This window comes from Danio rerio, chromosome 5, assembly GCF_049306965.1.
Source record: "Danio rerio strain Tuebingen ecotype United States chromosome 5, GRCz12tu, whole genome shotgun sequence".
Classification (NCBI taxonomy): domain Eukaryota; kingdom Metazoa; phylum Chordata; class Actinopteri; order Cypriniformes; family Danionidae; genus Danio; species Danio rerio.
In genome coordinates, this window is record NC_133180.1 from 6,033,874 (window position 1) to 6,053,575 (window position 19,702).

Consider the following 19,702-nt stretch of genomic DNA (forward strand, 5'->3'; position numbering starts at 1 on the left):
CCTTAAACCCAACTTACAGTGTTTTTAAAAGTACAGATTGACCCACAACTTTCCTACACCTAACCATTAGTGTTTTCAAAAGCACAGATTGACCAGCGCCCACCCCCTTCTTTAAACCCAACCGATAGTGTTTTCAAAAGCAATCCAGTAAAAAATAAGCCTTCCCGGCTGCCTGAATTTTGTTTACCATGTTTTTAGATCTTATTACCTCCTCACCCTGTTATTTACATGTTCATTTTATTTTTTGCCTTTTGGTTTACCCGCTTTCTGGAACCAGCGGGTTAAACCCTGTCACCACGGTCAACTCTGCTCCACGTCTCGTCCGCCGATGTACACAGTGAGCCACTGGGGAAACTGGTAACAGCAGAAAAGCCGTCCACATGGAGGTAAGTGTTCAGCAAAAAGGAGCAGCGTCATACCACCCTGTAGCATTCATTTTAAAGATTAAACGCAGACATACGTTCCTCTGGCTGCATAATTCTCACTCTCCAGAAATGTAAACAGGGGTACGTATTCACAATGAGTCTGTGTTGTTGTTTTTTTGCTATTCCTCTCAATAAAACAGTATGCATGTGCATATAAATCAGTTTGTGCACGTCCCCTGTGCATTTATAGCAGCAAGTTGTCTAATTAACTAGCTGTGCGGTGGTTAAGATGCGCTGGGCTGTGGTGGGTGGATCATTACACTCTGTCTGCCCACAGTGCGGCTGGTGTTGGGCTGTGGAGGACTGTCAGAGACCGCCGGCACGGATCAGTGGCCTGGAAAATGGACACGAGAATGGAGCATAATTGATTTAAATCCCTGCCGTTTCTTTACTTCTTATGTACTTCTGTGTCGGTGTAGAGCTGAAAACACAATGTATATATTCAGCCAAAAAAAAAAAACATTAAAGCCAGAAGCATAAATCTGCATTCATATTTTTAGGTGTGTGCAGTAGCTACCAAAACAGTATCTTACTGTAAATTTAAAAAGGCAAATAACAATAAAATGAATACCTGTATTTTTACAATATGAACCACAGTAGCCATTAGATTACTGGTTTTTAAAGGGAAATATTTTACAGTTCAGGGAAAGTGGAGGAACTGATTCAGACACACATGCAAATTATCTGCATTTATATTTAACTAACTAACTAACTAACTAACACACTAACTAACTAACTAACACACTAACTAACTAACTAAATAGGGCACTGAAACTTTACAGTATAAAGCCAGCAACCACAACCGCCATTGTTGGTTTTTTTAAAGGTGCACTAAATGTGGAGAAACTGATTCAGACACACACGCATACTCTCTGCATTTATATTTACAGTAGGTCACTTTTTAGTAACAGTCGTATGCTGTAGCTAACAAAAACAGTATCTTACTGTTCATTTCAAAAAGGCAAATAACTAACCTTCTAGCTAACTAACTAACTAACTAACTAACTAACTAACACATTAACTAACACACTAACTAACACACTAACTAACACACTAACTAACTAACTAACTAACTAACACACTAACTAACTAACACACTAACTAACTAACTAACTAACACACTAACTAACTAAGTAACTATCTAGCTAGCTAACTAACTAACTAACTAACTAGAGCAATGAATGTTTACTGTGTGAAGCTGGCAACTACAGCAGCCATTAGATTACTGTTTTTTAAAGAGAAATGTTTTACAGTACAGGGAAAGTGGAGGAACTGTTTCAGGCACACATGCAAATTATCTGTATTTATATTTAACTAACTAACTAACTAACTAACTAACTAACTAACTAACTAACTAACACACTAACACTTTAACACACTAACTAACACATTAACTAACACACTAACTAACTAACTAACTAACTAACTAACTAACTAACTAACTAACTAACTAACTAACTAACTAACACACTAACTAACTAACACACTAACTAACTAACTAACTAACTATCTAGCTAGCTAACTAACTAACTAACTAACTAACTTTTTAACTAACTAACTAACTAACTAACTAACTAACTAACTAACTAAATAGGGCACTGAAATTTTACAGTATAAAGCCAGCAACCACAACCGCCATTGGATTACTGTTTTTTAAAGTTTTTTAAAGGTGCACTGAATGTGGAGGAACTGATTCAGACACACACACATACTGTCTGCATTCATATTTACAGTAGGTCACTTTTTAGTAACAGTCGTATGCTGTAGCTAACAAAAACAGTATCTTACTGTTCATTTCAAAAAGAATGACTAACCTTCTAACTAACTAACTAACTAACTAACTAACTAACTAACTAACTAACTAACTAACTAACTAACTAACTAACTAACTAACTAACTAGCTAACTAGCTAACTAGCTAGCAAGCTAACTAACTAGGGCACTGAATGTTTACTGTATGAAGCTGGCAACTACAGCAGCCATTAGATTACTGTTTTTTTTAAGATAAATGTTTTACAGTACAAGGAAAGTGGAGGAACTGATTAAGATGCATATGCAAATTGTCTGCATTCATATTTACAGCAGGTCACTTGTTATTATCAGTCGTATCCTGTGGCTAACAAAAAGAGTATCTTACTGTAATAGTAAGGCAAATTAAATTAAATGAAATCATTTTACAGTGCATGTGGTGAAACTGATTCAGACACACATGCATACTGTCTGCATTCATATTCACAGTAGGTTGTGTTTTCGTAACAGTCGTATGCTGTAGCTAACAAAAACAGTATCTTACTGTTCATTTCTAAAAGGCAAATAACATTCATTTATTTATCCATTTTCCTTAGGCTTAGCCTCTATTTTATAGGTCTCCACAGCGAAATGAACCACCAACTATTCCAGCATATGTTTACACGCATTCATACCTACACTCATAAACTACTGCCAATTTAGTTTACTCAATTCCCCTATAGCGCATGTGTTTGGACTGTGGGGGAAACCGAAGCACCCTGAGGAAACCCATGCCAACACAGGGAGAACATGCAAACTCCACACAGAAATTACAACTGGTCCAGCCGGGACTCGAGACACTGACCTTTTTGCTGTAAGGCAACCATTGAGCCATCGTGCCACCCACACAAATAACAATACAATAAAAAATAAATAATATATTAACAATTTTAAATAAATCACACACAGATAAAGCAACCACAGCTGCCATTGGATTACTGTTTTTTTTTTTTAAAGAGAAATATTTTACAATGCAGGGAATGTGGAGACACTGATTTAGATGCTATATAGTATAGTAATAGAAAGCTTAGCATGTGCATTACTCACATTTTTGTTTAAAAATAATAATAGTAACTTCTGATTTGCACCAGAATGATGGACCCAATTCATATCTAGAAACCAAAAATATAAGAGTAAAAATACAACACCCTTCAAATCTCTCATCAATGCACTAACAAACCTTCAGAAAACATTTATGACCACACACAAACTCACTGAAACGCCTAATAAGACAATGGAAAAATACAACTACAGCTATACCCAGGTGAAAAAAATATATAATTAAATGCAACTAAAATACACTTAAATACCCGCAAATACATTTTTAGTACATTGTAATTTTTTTGTGTTAAATAAAAGTTTGATGGTTTTAATCTATAAATATACTAATTAAAAGTATGTTTATACTTCAGTAGGACTTTAGTACACTTGACAAAAGTATACTGAATACCAGTAATACTTAAATAAATTTTAGTGTACTACAATAAAGTACACTACAGAAAAAACATCCAAAAGAGTTTTATTAGTGTGTTTTTCAAAAGTGTGCTTTAAATGCTTTAAACATTAGTTGATTTTTAGTACACGGTTTACATACTAATCCTAAGTTTAAAATAAGTTAATATATAAAAAATCTATTAGTAATGTGTTGTTGTAGAAGTACATTTTCCCAAAAATGGTACTTAAGTACACTTAATGTGAATGCATTAAAATCACTAACACTTAAATTGATTTTGAGTGTGGTCATTTTAAGTTTACATTAAATTGACTTTATTAAAAATCTATTAGTAATGTATTGTAGTAGAAGTACATTTTCCCAAAATGTCTTTACATTTCATATATGTGCTGTAATGTTGCATCTTATTTATATTTTTGAGTTCTCAGTTTTTGCTAAGTTTTTGTTCCCTCCCATAAGGTATTTTTGGACTTGTGTTTTATTGCACAAAAAGATTAAAGTGTTTTGATGAAGCACAGATGCTGTTTTCTTTGTACACACAGTATCCCTTCAAAATATATTGTTTAAAAAAATGTTTAGTATGTTAAAAGCACATTTAAGATAAACTTCATGGTGTCTCATAATAGCACAGTTGAGTCCACTTAGATGTACTTAAGTTTATCTTAAAATGCACTTAATACTAATTTTTATTACATTAAATACAAAATTAGTTTGGGAAATTAGAGCACTTTTAATACAGTATTTAGCACACTTTTTTTTTTTACAATTTGTATATTTTTTTAAATATTACTATTATACTTTAAATTAGTCATAAATGTATTTAAATGTTTAAAAGTAGGGTTTAAGTGTATTTCTAGTTGTAACTAAATGTATATTTTTTTAAATACAGATATAGTATGTTAAAAGCACATTTTAGTTCAATTTCAGGGTGTCTTAAAATAGCACAGTTGAGTACACTTAGATGATACTAAGTTTATCTTAACATATTTAATACTATCTTTTAGTACATTAAGTACAAAATTAGTGTGCGAAAATAGAGCACTTTTAGTACATTACTAAAAAGTGTACTAAGTATACTTAAATAAAGTGCATTTTATCTTTCATAAGCCTCTTTCTTTCAGTCATCATATAATCTCTCTTTCTAAAACAGCAGCCTACATCAATGTTCATGCTGCCGTTTAGTTCAAACTTTTGTTATATTTCATAGTTTCTCCTAATTAAATTTTATTGGCCAAATAGAGATATAATATTCAGGCTGATTTATTTGGCTCATTAGCTCTGTCAGATTGCGTCAATAATAAAACGTCCCCAGCAGGCTTTCAGAAGTGCTTACTTAATATAAAGCACGTCTGTAAATCAGCCTAATGAATCAAATGCAATTGCTTTGCTTTACTGAAAGCTGACAATTGATTTCTGCAGATTGAGAGACGCATATTTGCAAATGTGCGTGCGCTGCAAAAATGATGTTTGCATGTGAAATTATTAGGCGTGAGTTGAGTTGAAAGAGGAGTCAAGACTTTTGCTGCATGAATGAGTTAAATGAACACAATTCTCACGTTTTTTTGGGCGGACGACTTAATGAGGGTGTATAAAGGAATCAGCGAGTGAAATTAAATACCTTTTAAAGACTCTCTCTATACATTTTGTGACCTCATCGCCACTTTAGGTTTCGACATTGATTGACAACTTACTGTATATTTACTAACTACACTGTAAAATATGGCCGTGATTTCAACGGTAAAAAACTGTAAAAATGCTACAGTACAAATCTGTAACCTGGTTAACCCAATAATATCCAGCTGCAGGCCCGCAGAACCACACATGTTTTAGGCACACACAATCTAGGACACACAAAACCATATATGATAACTAACTCTTTAGCATTATCGCCACCTTCTGAATTTCACAAATATGGTTTCCCATTTCAGTCATTATTATTATTATTATATCGTAATGATCATTTTAACATCTCTGCAGTTTCTAAACTCAAATTATGTAAATAAAAATAATTGGTTAAAGACACTTATGACTTTGTTCATGTGTCCATATACACAAAGAAAACAAAATAGACCGTCTAATTGTTGGATTAAGTGTAATAAACTAATTCAAGCTCCTAATATTATCATACTTGGTTAAAATCACTTTGTCGTAAAATATAAAAAGCAAACAATAATATGTCACTTTAAAATAAATTATCCTACTATAGTTAATCATTTAAACAACATATATATATATATATATATATATAGTTATAAACTGATTATCTTAACTGATTATAATTATAAGTTTATATATAAACTACTATCTTTTACTAAACAGACACAGCTGTTATATATATATATATATATATATATATATATATATATATATATATATGTGTGTGTGTGTGTGTGTGTGTGTGTGTGTGTGTGTGTGTGTGTGTGTGTGTATATATATATATATAAATATATATATATGTGTATATGTATGTGTGTGTGTGTGTGTGTGTGTGTGTGTGTGTGTGTGTGTGTGTGTGTGTGTGTGTGTGTGTGTGTGTGTGTGTGTGTGTGTGTGTGTGTGTGTGTGTGTGTGTGTGTGTGTGTCATATATACTTATGATTTTTTTATTATCAATAGTTAATTTGTTCCTATTTGTTTCCTATTACTGTAGTATTAAATTACTGCAGTATTAAATGTGGGAAATCATTAATTAAAAGGTTATTATAAAATTAAGCTGATAAACACTATTAAATAGCATTAGTAAAATATTAATATAGTGTTATACATTTGTTACATGTAAAAAGATTTTTATTACATATAATGTATTATTGCCTATATTAACTTGCTATTATTTCCTTCATCATAAATTAATCCATTTTTATAAATGAAACCTGTCCAAATTAGATCATTCAGCAAGGCCAGCAAACGAGTATCTGCCATATTATTGTCAGATAATAATGACTGATCAGCTATGATGACTGATAGAAAACTGTTCACTCTATTATATTGAATGGCGATCGGAAACAATGCTCCCCATTCGGCCGTCTCAATCGCAATATTTGTGAAATAAAGTAAAGTAAACACTATTGTTTATTGTGTACAATATTTATTAATCATATACTGTATATCAAAATATATCGATGACGATGTCCAAAAAGACGTTATAACTTTAACATCCGTCGTAACCATATATGGTTTGCCTAGATTGTGTGTGCCTAAACGTGTGTGGTTCTGCGGGCCTGCAGCTGGATATATCTCGGTTAACAGCATGTTTCCTTAAAATATAAAGCGAATAACAGTGAATTGACTTTCCCAGAATTCCCTGCATAACACATTTTTTTATGCATTTGTTTGACATTAATGTGGATCTTTTTAGTTGTTTCCCCATCAGTTGTGTACATTAGAGATTTATGTTACATCTAATGTTGATAAACAATGTTTATTTCATGACTTTAATTTTATGCGTGTTACCATACTGGTGATTAGTAGCTGTGTGAATGACACTGAGCACCTTCTACATGCTGCTACTCTTTTCTGCTTGTGGGAAAAGTTGATTGTGATGAGCATTGGCTCATTATGTAACTTTCTCATCACCTGCATGTGGGTGTGCTAACGTGTCTAACTGTGTAACAAAAGATGTGTAGATGTTGGTCATTCAAAATACAAACATATTACCTCTATAAATTAATAAAATACGGTAATTTACCGTAAAAATGAAAAATTACTTGTACGGTTTGTACCGTGTTTTTAACGGTAAAGTACTGGCAACCACAGCTGCCGGTTTTTACCGTAAATTTTTTACAGTGTACACTACCTGACAAAAGTCTTGTTGCCTTTCCAAGTTTTAGAAACAGCAAATAATAACTTCTAGTTGATCATTTGGTATCAGAAGTGGCTTATATGAAAAGTAAAGGCCTCTAGATTACACTTAATTGACCAATAAAATATGATCATGCCTTTATTATTTATGATTTCATTAGTAAGTAATGTTTGACTTTGCTTAGACAAAACTCGTCACTGAACAGAAATAATGTCCGGTATAGAATATAAAGTCCTGCTGCAGTGGAAACAGAATGAATATTGAGTCTGACTCCATCATGAGCTTGGAGGACTGCATCCATACATCTCTGACATGACTCAAATCACTGATTAATAAAGTCATCTGGAATGACAAAGAAAGTGTTCCTGCAGGACTCCCAGAGTTCATCAAGACTCTTTGGATTCATCTTCAATGCCTCCTCCTCCATCTTACCCAGACATGCTCAATAATGTTCATGTCTGGTGACTGGGCTGGCCAATCCTGGAGCACCTTTACCGTCTTTGCTTGCAGGAGCTTTGATGTGGAGGCTGAAGTATGAGGGCGCTATCCTGCTGGAGAATTGTCCCTCTCCTGTGGTTTGTAATGTAATGGGCAGCAGTCATGATTGACTGAACCACCCACCCCCTTCCCTAAACCCAACTGATAGTGTTTTCAAAAGCAATTTAGAAAAAGAAAAGCCGTTGCGTGATTTCACCACATTTTCAGCTTGTTGTTTAAATTACGTACTTCATACATTTTTCTACGGTTTAGTCCCTTTATTCATCATGGGTCGCCACAGTGGAATGAACCGCCAACTTATTCAGCATCTGATTTACACAGCGGATGCCCTTCCAGCTGCAACCCAGTACTGGGAAACATCCATACAATCACACACATACACTACAGCCAATTTAGTTTATTCAATTTACCTATAGCGCATGTGTTTAGACTGTGGGGGACACCGGAGCACACGGAGAACATGCAAGCTCCACACCATGTCGCCCCTACTTCTTTATTTTATGTTTTTGTGTTATCTGGTTTCTGTAACTATTCTTTGCCAGACTTGAACCCTATTGTCACGGTCAACTTCGCTCCGCATCCCAAGTCTGAAGATATTCATGGTGAACTACTGGGCAAACTGGTAACAGTGAAAAAGCAATCTATATGGAGGTAAGGTGTAGCGTGAAAAAGAAAAGAAGCCATCTGCGATGTCATACAGCTGCATAGCATTCGTTTTTAAGGCGAACGTACGTCTGGCTACATAATTCCCACTCTCCAGAAATGTAGACAGGGGTACGTATCCACAATAAGCCTGTCCTGCATCTTATTCTAACACCACTGTGTGTTTAGTGGTCCCTTATTTATTAGGGGTCGCCACAGTGGAATGAACTGCCAGCTATTCCAGCATATGTTTTGCACAACGTGTGCCCTTCCAGCTGCAACCCAGATATGGGAAACACCCATACACCCTTGCATTCACACACATGCTCATACACTATGGCATATTTTGTTTACCCAATTCCCCTATAGCGCATGTGTTTGGACTGTGAGGGAAACCGAAGTACCCGGAGGAAACCCCCAGCGACACGAGAACATGCAAACTCCACACAGAAATGGATGTTTGCACAATAGTTCTCCTTTAATAGTTTTTCTCTGTTAACATGCATTGTTTTGGCTTGAATACTGCAATCGCACCATTATCAAACACGTCATCCGGAAGCACACAGACACAGCTCATTGACACCTTGCTAGAGAAGCATCTGTCAGTGTAAAACACACTATTGTCTGTATTAAACGTGAGCTTCAGTCAGACTATTGTGAGCTACATTGAAAAGCAGCATCCGTGCAGGTGTATTACGGGGGCACATTGTGCGGGAAATAAAGGAGCACTCACCTGTTTTCTCTTTGATTTCGCAGAGCACGCTGAAGAGAGCCGGCTTCATCCGGTGACAGTTCAGCCCGTGCTTTCTATTAAAGACAAGCAGAGGAATATTTGATCATTCACACATGCAGTTCAAATAGTGTTTCGAATTGACTCCTCAACTGTGCTGCTAAATTTGGCTACTTAACTGCTTCTCACAGTTTCATGTAGGTTCAGTGTTTCCATAGATATATACACTAGATATCGCATAGGGACCCTGAGCATGTGTCAATAGCGCCGCCACATTGGTACAGTGCTCCCAGGACAAATGTCACTCAACCTCACTAGTCAAGACAGTGTTATTACGTGAAGATGCGGGACTTTAGCGATGTCTACGGGTGTAGTAACGAGCAAACAAAGAAAACAAAGCACAAAGGCAGAACATTTCATAGGTAAGATTAAGTTTTTTTCTGTTTTTGTATGTTCTGAACTTTTGTGCTAAGTTATTAGTTATAAGTTATTGATGATAACAGTCTCTTACTGCATTCACCATAAGGCAAAGCAGCTCCAACTCGCACTAAACACTCGGCTTATAATAGTTTTGTTGAATAAAATCAGCAAACAATGCAAAAGAAATATGACAACGAGATGCTGCGCTGCCAGAAACTTGTATTATTGTCGGCTAGTGAAAGAGTCGTTCGGGGGATTCATTCACAAACGAATCGCTCCCTCCGTCAGTATGAGAAGTGAAAGCAGGAGAGGAGCTGTGTTTCAGGACATGATTAGATCAAATTTAACAGGGAGGGTGAATAGTACATTTCTGTACACACAAACACAAGCTTTTAGTCAGGAATGCCCGTGCGGTCACTGATCCATCAATGTAGAAAAGTCATGTAAAATTATAATTTTCGTAATTAGAAAAAAAATTACATACTAACATCCAGGAAATCTCCCGATCATAGATATATGTGTATATGTGTATATCTCTGGCTTTGGATGGCCACAGTCCTCCACTGTACCTTGGTCCCGCATTCATTTCAAAGGAGCGCTACCCTGTACGAAGATGGCGGCGCTATTGACGCATTCCGTCCAATAGACAACAATAGGCCAGGCGACATCTAATGTAGATATCTATGCAGTGTTTCTCTTTAGGAAGCAAATTATTATTTTTCATGTGCATTAGTGGCCTATATTGCTCTTTTATCGTTTAAAGGGCATAGAGCAGGGGTCACCAATCTCAGTCCTGGAGGGCTCAGTCCCTGCAGGGTTTAGCTCCAACTTGCCTCAACACACCTGCCTGGATGTTTCAAGTATACCTAGTAAGACCTTGATTAGCTTGTTCAGGTGTGTTTGATTAGGGTTAAAGCTAAAATGTGCAGGAACAAGTAAAATGTGCCCTCCAGGAACAAGTTTGGTGACCCCTGCCATAGAGTTATAAACAACATTTTTCATACTCCTGTGAAATTTGAATTCTTTTCAGAATATTTTGCCAAGTGCTGTTTAAAAGAGCGATTTACTGACACGTTCCACATAATAGTTTTATTAACTAATTTATAATAACTAATTTTGTGCAGGGGTGACACAGTGGCGCAGTAGGTAGTGCTGTCACCTTGCAGCAAGAAGGTCGCTGGGTCGCTGATTCGAACCTTGGCTCAGTTGGTGTTTCTGTGTGGAGTTTGCATGTTCTACCTGTGTTCACGTGGGTTTCCTCCGGGTGCTCAGGTTTAAATACGTTTTGGTTGTTATAATGTAAGAAATAGTATGCACTTAAACATAATTGTGCAGTAAAGGTTACATATCAACCCGTGTTCATTATTTACATATATATATATATATATATATATATATATATATATATATATATATATATTTTTTTTTTTTTTTTTTTTTTTTTTTTTTTTTTTTTTTTTACAAATTTAAGTGAATTGACTATTAAAACAATTAGGTTGTCCCCCCAAAAAAACTCAAGAATTGTGTTGTTTTAGCTCATTTAATATAGGTATGATTTGAGTAAGGCGTCCAATACAAACGTATTTTTGAGTGTATTAAATACTTTTGTTGTTGTTATATATTATAATAATACAATAAACAGTATGCACATGAAAGTGGTTGCAAACAATTTACATGGGCTGAATGTAAACAAAACAAATTAAGTTGAACATTACTAAATTTAATTTCCTTAATTTCAGCCTATATAATTAGTTTTCAACACTTACCTTAAAATATTAGTAGCTAAACCCAAAAATCATTTTTTTAGTGTTGTTATATAATAATATGGGCTAATAAATAGTATGCACATAGACAGAAGTGAACGGTGGAACTATCATATATCCTGTGTTCAGTTATTTTGTTCACACTGATATGTGTTTTGTTGTTAAATAATAATAATTAAAATTATATATATATATATATATATATATATATATATATATATATATATATATATATTTTTTTTTTTTTTTTTTTTTTTACAAATTTAAGTGAATTGAAAATAAAACAATTAGGTTGTCCCCCCCAAAACCCTCAAGAATTGTTATTTCAGCTCATTAAAAATAGCTAGGATTTGAGTAAGCCACCCAAAGTGCACAACGTTTTTTGTGATTAAATAATAATAATAATAATAATAATAATAATAATAATAATAATAATAATGTATAGTTAATATGCACATTTATTTAAGTTTGTTGTGAAACTAACTTTGCCTGCGCCTCGTCCAGGCTCTGGTCGGTGATGGTCATGATCTGCTGTAAAATGTCTCCGATGTCCTGCTGTTTTCCGTCATGAGGCGCCGGTAAGGACAGCGGGTGTCCGGCGAGGGTCACACCGCCCAGGGTCTGCATTAGATGCGTCTGATCCTCCATCTTACAGCGTATTAACGTGTTAAATCCACTCCAGACAGAGAGAAAGAGAGATTCACACGCTGTCCTGACTCCTGAATAGTTCAACGCAATCTAAATGATGGATGCGCGTAACAGTCCCGAGGGCGCGCAAATAAAAACACGCAAAAAAGTGCGATGTCCAGTATCAGAAGCAGTCTGTGTTTGTTCAGTTATTGTTCAGCATTTCCAATAGTTAATATTGCACGCTATTATTCCAGCTTACTCCAGTGTCCGCTTCTGCAAAACTTCAGGTAAATCCGCGTCTATTTGATTTCCATCTTCGGAAATGTGACTGAGATTCTCGTCGCGCTGCTGAATAACAACACGGACAGGTTGTTAAAGCAGATTTGTCTCCTCTGGGTGATGATGCACAATGTGATGCTGTGAGAATCTCCGTGTGGATTTTCCTGTGTGTGTCCTGAACAGCAGCAGCTCCTGAGGATGAGGATGATGAACAGTGTTGAACATCAGTGTGTGTGTGTGTGTGTGTGTGTGTGTGTAGACTCCGCCCACCGCCGCTACTAAAAGACAGACCTTACATACTTGAAGTCAGAATTATTCGCACTCCTGTGATTTTCTTTGTCAACTATTTCCCAAATGATGCTTAACAGATTCAGGAATTTTTCACAGTATTTCCTGTAATATTTTTTTTCTTCTGGAGAAAGTCTTACTTGCTTTATTTTCGCTTGAATAAAAGCAGCTTTTAAATCATTTTAAGGTCAATATTATTAGCCCCCTTAAGCAATTTTTGTTTACGATTGTCAGCAGAACAAACCATCGTCATATAGTGACTTGCCTAATTATCATAACTTAAATCTACTTAACCTAGTTAAGCCTTTAAATGTCATTTTAAGCTGAATATTTGTATCTTAAAAACACTCAAATATTATGTCATTATAGCAAAATAAAATAAGTCAGTTATTAGAAATGAGTTATTAAACTATTATGTGTAAAATAATAGTGTGAAATGTGTAAAAAAAACTGTTAAACATACAGTGCTGAGCATATATGAGTGCCCCCTCATCTCTCTTTTAAATTATTATTTTCAATAGGATGCTTTATAAATATATATTTGTGCATATACATTAGATTAGTTAGCAATGAAGCCAGATCTGGAGCTAATCTTACAACAAAAAATTCACCGTCCAAAAATGTGAATGAATAATTTAATTTAATTTAATTTAATTTAATTTAATTTAATTTTATTTTATTTTATTTTATTTTATTTTATTTTATTTTATTTTATTTTATTTTATTTTATTTTATTTTATTTTATTTATATTTTATTTATTTTATTTATATTTTATTTATTTTATTTTATTTTATTTATTTAATTAATGTTTCTCTTGATTTATAAAAATCAAGAGAATCATTAAAAATATAAAATTTAGTTGACATTTTGTAGTTTGTGTATTTTTTTTTTTTTTGTTTTTTTTTGGCAATAACTTATTGGAACTATTTCTAAAGATGCTCTGTGACTAAAATATTATTTTAATAAATATATCTATTTATTAAATCTGTTTTGTTTAAATGCACCACAAATATTGACTGATTCACTGGGAAATTGATAAAAAATATTCATAAAAATATTCAGAGGAGAATGGCCAGACTAGTTCCAGCTGATAGAAAGGCAACAGTAACTCAAATAAGCACTCGATACAACCGAGGTCTGCAGAAGAGCATCTCTGAACACACAACACGTCCAACCTTGAGGCGGATGGGCCACAGCAGCAGAAGACCACACCGGGTGCCGCTCCTGTCAGCTAAGAACAGGAAACTGAGGCTATAATTCACACAGGCTCACCAAAACTGGACACTAGAAGATTGGAAAAACGTTGCCTGCTCTGATGAGGCTCCATTTCTGCTGTAACATTCGGATGGTCGGGTCAGAATTTGGCATCAACATCATGAAAGCATGGATCCATCCTGCCTTGTATCAACAGTTCAGGCTGGTGGAGGTGGTGTAATGGTGTGGGGGATATTTTCTTGGCACACTTTGGGCTTATTAGTACCAATTGAGCATCATGTCGATACCACAGCCTACCTGAGTATTGTTGCTGACCATGTTCATCCCTTTATGACCACACCCATCTTCTGATGGCTACTTCCAGCAGGATAACGCACCATGTCATTAAGCGTGAATCATCTCATACTGGTTTCTTGCACATGACAATGAGTTAACTATACTCAAATGGCCTCCACAGTCCCCAGAACTCAATCCAATAGAGCACTTTGGGATGATGTGGTGGAACGGGAGATTGGCATCATGAATGTGCAGCTGACAAATCTGCAGCAACTGTGTGATGCTCTCATGTCAATATGGAGGGAAATTTCTGAGGAATATTTCCAGTTGCTTGTTGAATCTATGCCATGAAGGATTAAGGCAGTTCTGAAGGCAAAAGGGGTCCAACCAGGCACTAGTAAGGTGTACCTAATAAAGTGGCCGGTGTGTATATACATACCCACCATATAAATACATGAATACTTAAAAAAAATTTGTCAGTTAACCCTAAAATATGCCTCATCATCATGACAGAATCAGTCTAAAAACTTTAGCTTATTTTTATGACATCTGACATTTCGGTTCTCTCTAAAATAACCACTGCATATTACAATTAATATCTTTCATTCATTCATTTATTCATTCATTCATTCATTTATTTTCTTTTCGGCTCATTCCCTTTATCAATCTGGGGTCGCCACAGCGGAATGAACCGCCAACTTATCCAGCACTTTTTACACAACAGTTCCCCTTCCAGCCGCAACCCATCTCTGGGAAACATCCACACTCACAGCCTATATTATCACAGCCTACCCAATTCACCTGTCCTGCATGTCTTTAGACTGTGGGGGAAACCGGAGCACCCGGAGGAAACCCATGCGAACGCGGGGAGATCATGCAAACTCCACACAGAAACTCCAGCTGACCCAGCCAATGCTTGAACCAACAACCTTCTTGCGGTGAGGCGACAGCACAACCACTGCACCACGTCGTCCCTAAATTAAATTAAATTAAATTAAATTAAATTAAATTAAATTAAATTAAATTAAATTAAATTAAATTAAATTAAATTAAATTAAAAAATTGTAATATATATTTAATAAAAGCAAAGTAAAATGTAAAAATAAATATTTAATATAAAATACAATAAAATTAAATTAAATTAAACAACTGTTAATCTCTCTACCTTATATATGTTTTTTATAATCTCTTGGCTGACTTTTTATTATAATAAATAAATAAAGTAAAGAGTTCACAAGAGTCCTTTAAAATATGAGATCTTTAACATTTGTAAATATTTTATAAATTGTTTATTTAAACATTATTTCAAGTTATAAAAAACAATGCTGTTTTACTAATCTTACATATTTAAAATATTTACCTTTTAGAAATTACCCAAATAAAAATTAAATTAAATTAAATTAAATTAAATTAAATTAAATTAAATTAAATTAAATTAAATTAAATTAAATTAAAAAATTGTAATATATATTTAATAAAAGCAAAGTAAAATGTAAAAATAAATATTTAATATAAAATACAATAAAATTAAATTAAATTAAACAACTGTTAATCTCTCTACCTTATATATGTTTTTTATAATCTCTTGGCTGACTTTTTATTATAATAAATAAATAAAGTAAAGAGTTCACAAGAGTAAATTAAATTAAATTAAATTAAATTAAATTAAATTAAATTAAATTAAATTAAATTAAATTAAATTAAATTAAATTAAATTATTTGTTGTCTTTTCGGTTTAGTCCCTTTATTAATCCGGGGTCACCAACTTATCCAGCACGTTTTTATGCAGCGGATGCCCTATCCCGCCGCAACCTATCTCTGGGAAACACACTTATTCACATTCATACACTATGGACAATTCAGCCTACCCAATTCACCTGTACCACATGTCTTTGGGTTGCAGCTGGAAGGGTATCCACTGTGTGAAACGTGCTGAATAAGTTGGCGGTTCATTCCACTGTGGTGACCCCAGATTAATAAAGGGACTAAGCCGAAAAAAAAAATGAATGAAAAAATAAATAAATAAATAAATAAATAAATAAAATAAAAATAAATTTAAATTTAAATTAAATTAAATAAAATAATAAAATAGAATAAAATTAAATGAAACAAATTAAATTAAAAGTGAAATAAAATTAAATAATAAAATAAAATTAAATTTAAAATAAAATTACATTTAATTAAAATTACATTAATTCAATTTTATTTAATTTTATTTAGTTAAACAACCCTCCATGTGTCTACTTTATTATCATAAATTTATTATTATTTATTATCACTCCATCTGTCTACTTTATTATCATAAACAGTCCTTGAGTCCTTCAAAGGTCTTTTATTTTATTTCAATTCTGTGTTTAGTCTTTTTCTTTAATAGTTGTATTATAATACTATATAGTTACTATAGTTAGTTATAAAATATAAATGAATTCTGTCTACTTTATTTTTTGTCATAAACAATCTCTAGTCTTTGATTGGCCACATGCCCTGTCTATCTTCCATTCCGGAGGGCGTTCTCCCGAGCGGTGTTGTTCCGGTATGAGAGGCAAACCCGCAGGAAGTAGCTTCCAGAATCACCAACACAGGAACAACACAGTAAACAGAGACATTTCTTCAGTTTTGGGGCGGATTTCTCCATAAGTATGAAATGAAACAGTCCGGTCGGCGTCTCGCTCAGACGGTGTGGCGGCTCTGTCATGTTTTCAGCCGCTGTTACAGCCTTGAATGAAGGTAAATATGCGCTAATGGTTCAGGCTTATCGAGCAGATTAGCACTAGCGTTAGCATAGGCTGACTATGCGCGTTCACTTAGCTCTGAATGACGTCTGTTTTATCAAAAATAGGGCTTAAATATAACATTAGTCGTGTGAGACAGTAATGAGAGCACTTTTGCGATCATTCACCTTCTCAACACGACTCAGTTATCGCGGTTATAAGAAGTAACTTGAATATCTTGTGGCTAATTAGCATTTTAGCATCACTTCTCATTTTGTTTAGAGTTAATGTTATGTTTATTCTTTTTTAACATGTGGTGTTACAGTATGGCATGGTTGTCCTGGTCTTGTTAAGATTGAGGTAAAGTCGGTCTTATATTCGCACATTCAGACTTCAGCGTTGAATAAAATAGTAAAGCAGAATTTAAATGGGCTATACATGTTTATTATAATGATGTACTGTTATCAGCATACATTTTGACATGCTTCCCATATTGTTTACCACGATACTTTGAATATTCAGTCTAAAATTGCATTTAAGGATTTAAGTACGACTTCAAAACGACATTAGCACTACTTAACTGACTGTAAACATTGATTGACAGTCATCGGCAGCTTATTTGATTTCCCTATTTATAATTTGCTGAAATTAAATACCAAATTAAATTATGTCAGGAAGGTGAAAGTCTGAATGTGTGAATATAAAACTAACTTTACCCCAAACTAGTTAAGAAGATTTTTGTTTGGGTTTCTATTGAGTGGAACCATCATGACAGCATGAAGTTAAAGTTATAGAGGTAAAGTTGGTTTCATATTCACACATTCAGACTTTCTCCTTAATAATATAATTTCATAAAAGTATTATTTACAAATTCTAAATAGCGAAATCATATTAGCAGCTAATGACTATCAAAGTACAACATTGTTCACAGTCAAATAAGCAGTGTTAATGTTGTTTTCAAGTCATACTTGCATGCTAATTCCGATCAAATTTTCAAAGTAACATGGTAAACAATATAGAGACTTTTAAATGAACGAAAGTGCGAAAATAAAACCAACTTTACCTCTGTTAAAGCTGGTCTTATATTCGCACATTCAGACTTTAGCGTTGAATAAAATAGTAAAGCAGATTTAAAAGGGCTAATACATGTTTATTATAATGATGTACTGTTAATAACATAGCTTTTGACATGCTTCCCATATTGTTTACCACACTACTTTGAATATTCAGTCTAAAATTGCATTTAAGCATTCAAGTACGACTTCAAAACAACATTAGCACGACTTAACTGACTGTAAACATTGCTTGACAGTCATCGGCAGCTAATTTGATTTCCTTATTTATAATTTGCTTTAATTAAATACCTAATGAAATTATGTCAAGAAGGTGAAAGTCTGAATGTGTGAATATAAAACTAACTTTACCCCAAACTAGTTAAGAAGATTTTTGTTTGGGTTTCTATTGAGTGGAACCATCATGACAGCATGAAGTTAAAGTTATAGAGGTAAAGTTGGTTTTATATTCACACATTCAGACTTTCTCCTTAATAATATAATTTCATAAAAGTATTATTTACAAATTCTAAATAGCGAAATCATATTAGCAGCTAATGACTATCAAAGTACAACATTGTTCACAGTCAAATAAGCAGTGTTAATGTTGTTTTCAAGTCATACTTGCATGCTAATTCTGATCAAATATTCAAAGTAACATGGTAAACAATATAGAGACTTTTAAATGAACGAAAGTGTGAAAATAAAACCAACTTTACCTCTGTTAAAGCTGGTCTTATATTCGCACATTCAGACTTCAGCGTTGAATAAAATAGTAGAGCAGATTTAAAAGGGCTAATACATGTTTATTACAATGATGTACTGTTATCAGCATAACTTTTGACATGCTTCCCATATTGTTTACCACACTACTTTGAATATTCAGTCTAAAATTGCATTTAAGGATTTAATTACGACTTCAAAACGACATTAGCACTACTTAACTGACTGTAAACATTGCTTGACAGTCATCGGCAGCTAATTTGATTTCCTTATTTATAATTTGCTTTAATTAAATACCTAATGAAATTATGTCAAGAAGGTGAAAGTCTGAATGTGTGAATATAAAACTAACTTTACCCCAAACTAGTAAGGAAGATTTTTGTTTGGGTTTCTATTGAGTGGAACCATCAGGACAGTATGAAGTTAAAATTATATAGGTAAAGTTGGTTTTATATTCACACATTCGGACTTTCCCCTTAATAATATAATTCCATAAAAGTATTATTTACAAACTCAAAATAGCGAAATCATATTAGCAGCTAATGACTATCAAAGTACAACACTGTTTACAGTCAAATAAGCAGTGTTAATGTTGTTTTCAAGTCATACTTGCATGCTAATTCCGATCAAATATTCAAAATAACATGGTAAACTATATAGACACTTGTAAATAAACGAATGTGCTAAAATACAACCAACTTTACCTTTATGTTAAAGTCGGTCTTATATTCGCACATTTAGACTTAAGCATTCAATAAAATAATAAAGCAGAATTTAAAAGGGCTAATACATGTAAATTATGATGATTTACTGTTATTAGCATTACCTTTGACATGGTTCCCATATTGTTTACCACACTACTTTGAATATTCAGTCTAAAATTGCATTTAAGCATTCAAGTACGACTTCAAAACAACATTAGCACGACTTAACTGACTGTAAACATTGCTTGACAGTCATCGGCAGCTAATTTGATTTCCCCATCTATAATTTGCTCAAATTAAATACCTA

General features: G+C 33.7%; 2 protein-coding genes across 11 annotated transcripts in view; one reads left to right on the forward strand and one right to left on the reverse strand.

Annotated features, from left to right (window-relative positions):
• pbx3a (pre-B-cell leukemia homeobox 3a) overlaps positions 1 to 12,597 on the reverse strand; it is a 95,982-nt gene extending 83,385 nt beyond the window's left edge. For all 4 annotated transcript variants that reach the window (XM_073951914.1, XM_005171737.6, XM_068221394.2 and 1 more), the window contains exons 1-2: positions 12,001 to 12,597; positions 9,337 to 9,410 (exon numbers count right to left, since the gene is read on the reverse strand). In XM_073951914.1, coding sequence (XP_073808015.1) covers positions 9,337 to 9,410; positions 12,001 to 12,164 — 238 coding nt within the window. In that variant the 5' untranslated portion in view covers positions 12,165 to 12,597. The remainder of the gene's footprint in view (positions 1 to 9,336; positions 9,411 to 12,000) is intronic.
• Positions 12,598 to 16,757: 4,160 nt separating this feature from the next.
• Positions 16,758 to 19,702, forward strand: part of mapkap1 (MAPK associated protein 1) — a 105,560-nt gene continuing 102,615 nt past the window's right edge. For all 7 annotated transcript variants that reach the window (XR_012406659.1, XR_012406661.1, XR_012406660.1 and 4 more), the window contains exon 1: positions 16,758 to 16,932. The gene's annotated coding sequence lies outside the window, so the exon portion shown is untranslated. The remainder of the gene's footprint in view (positions 16,933 to 19,702) is intronic.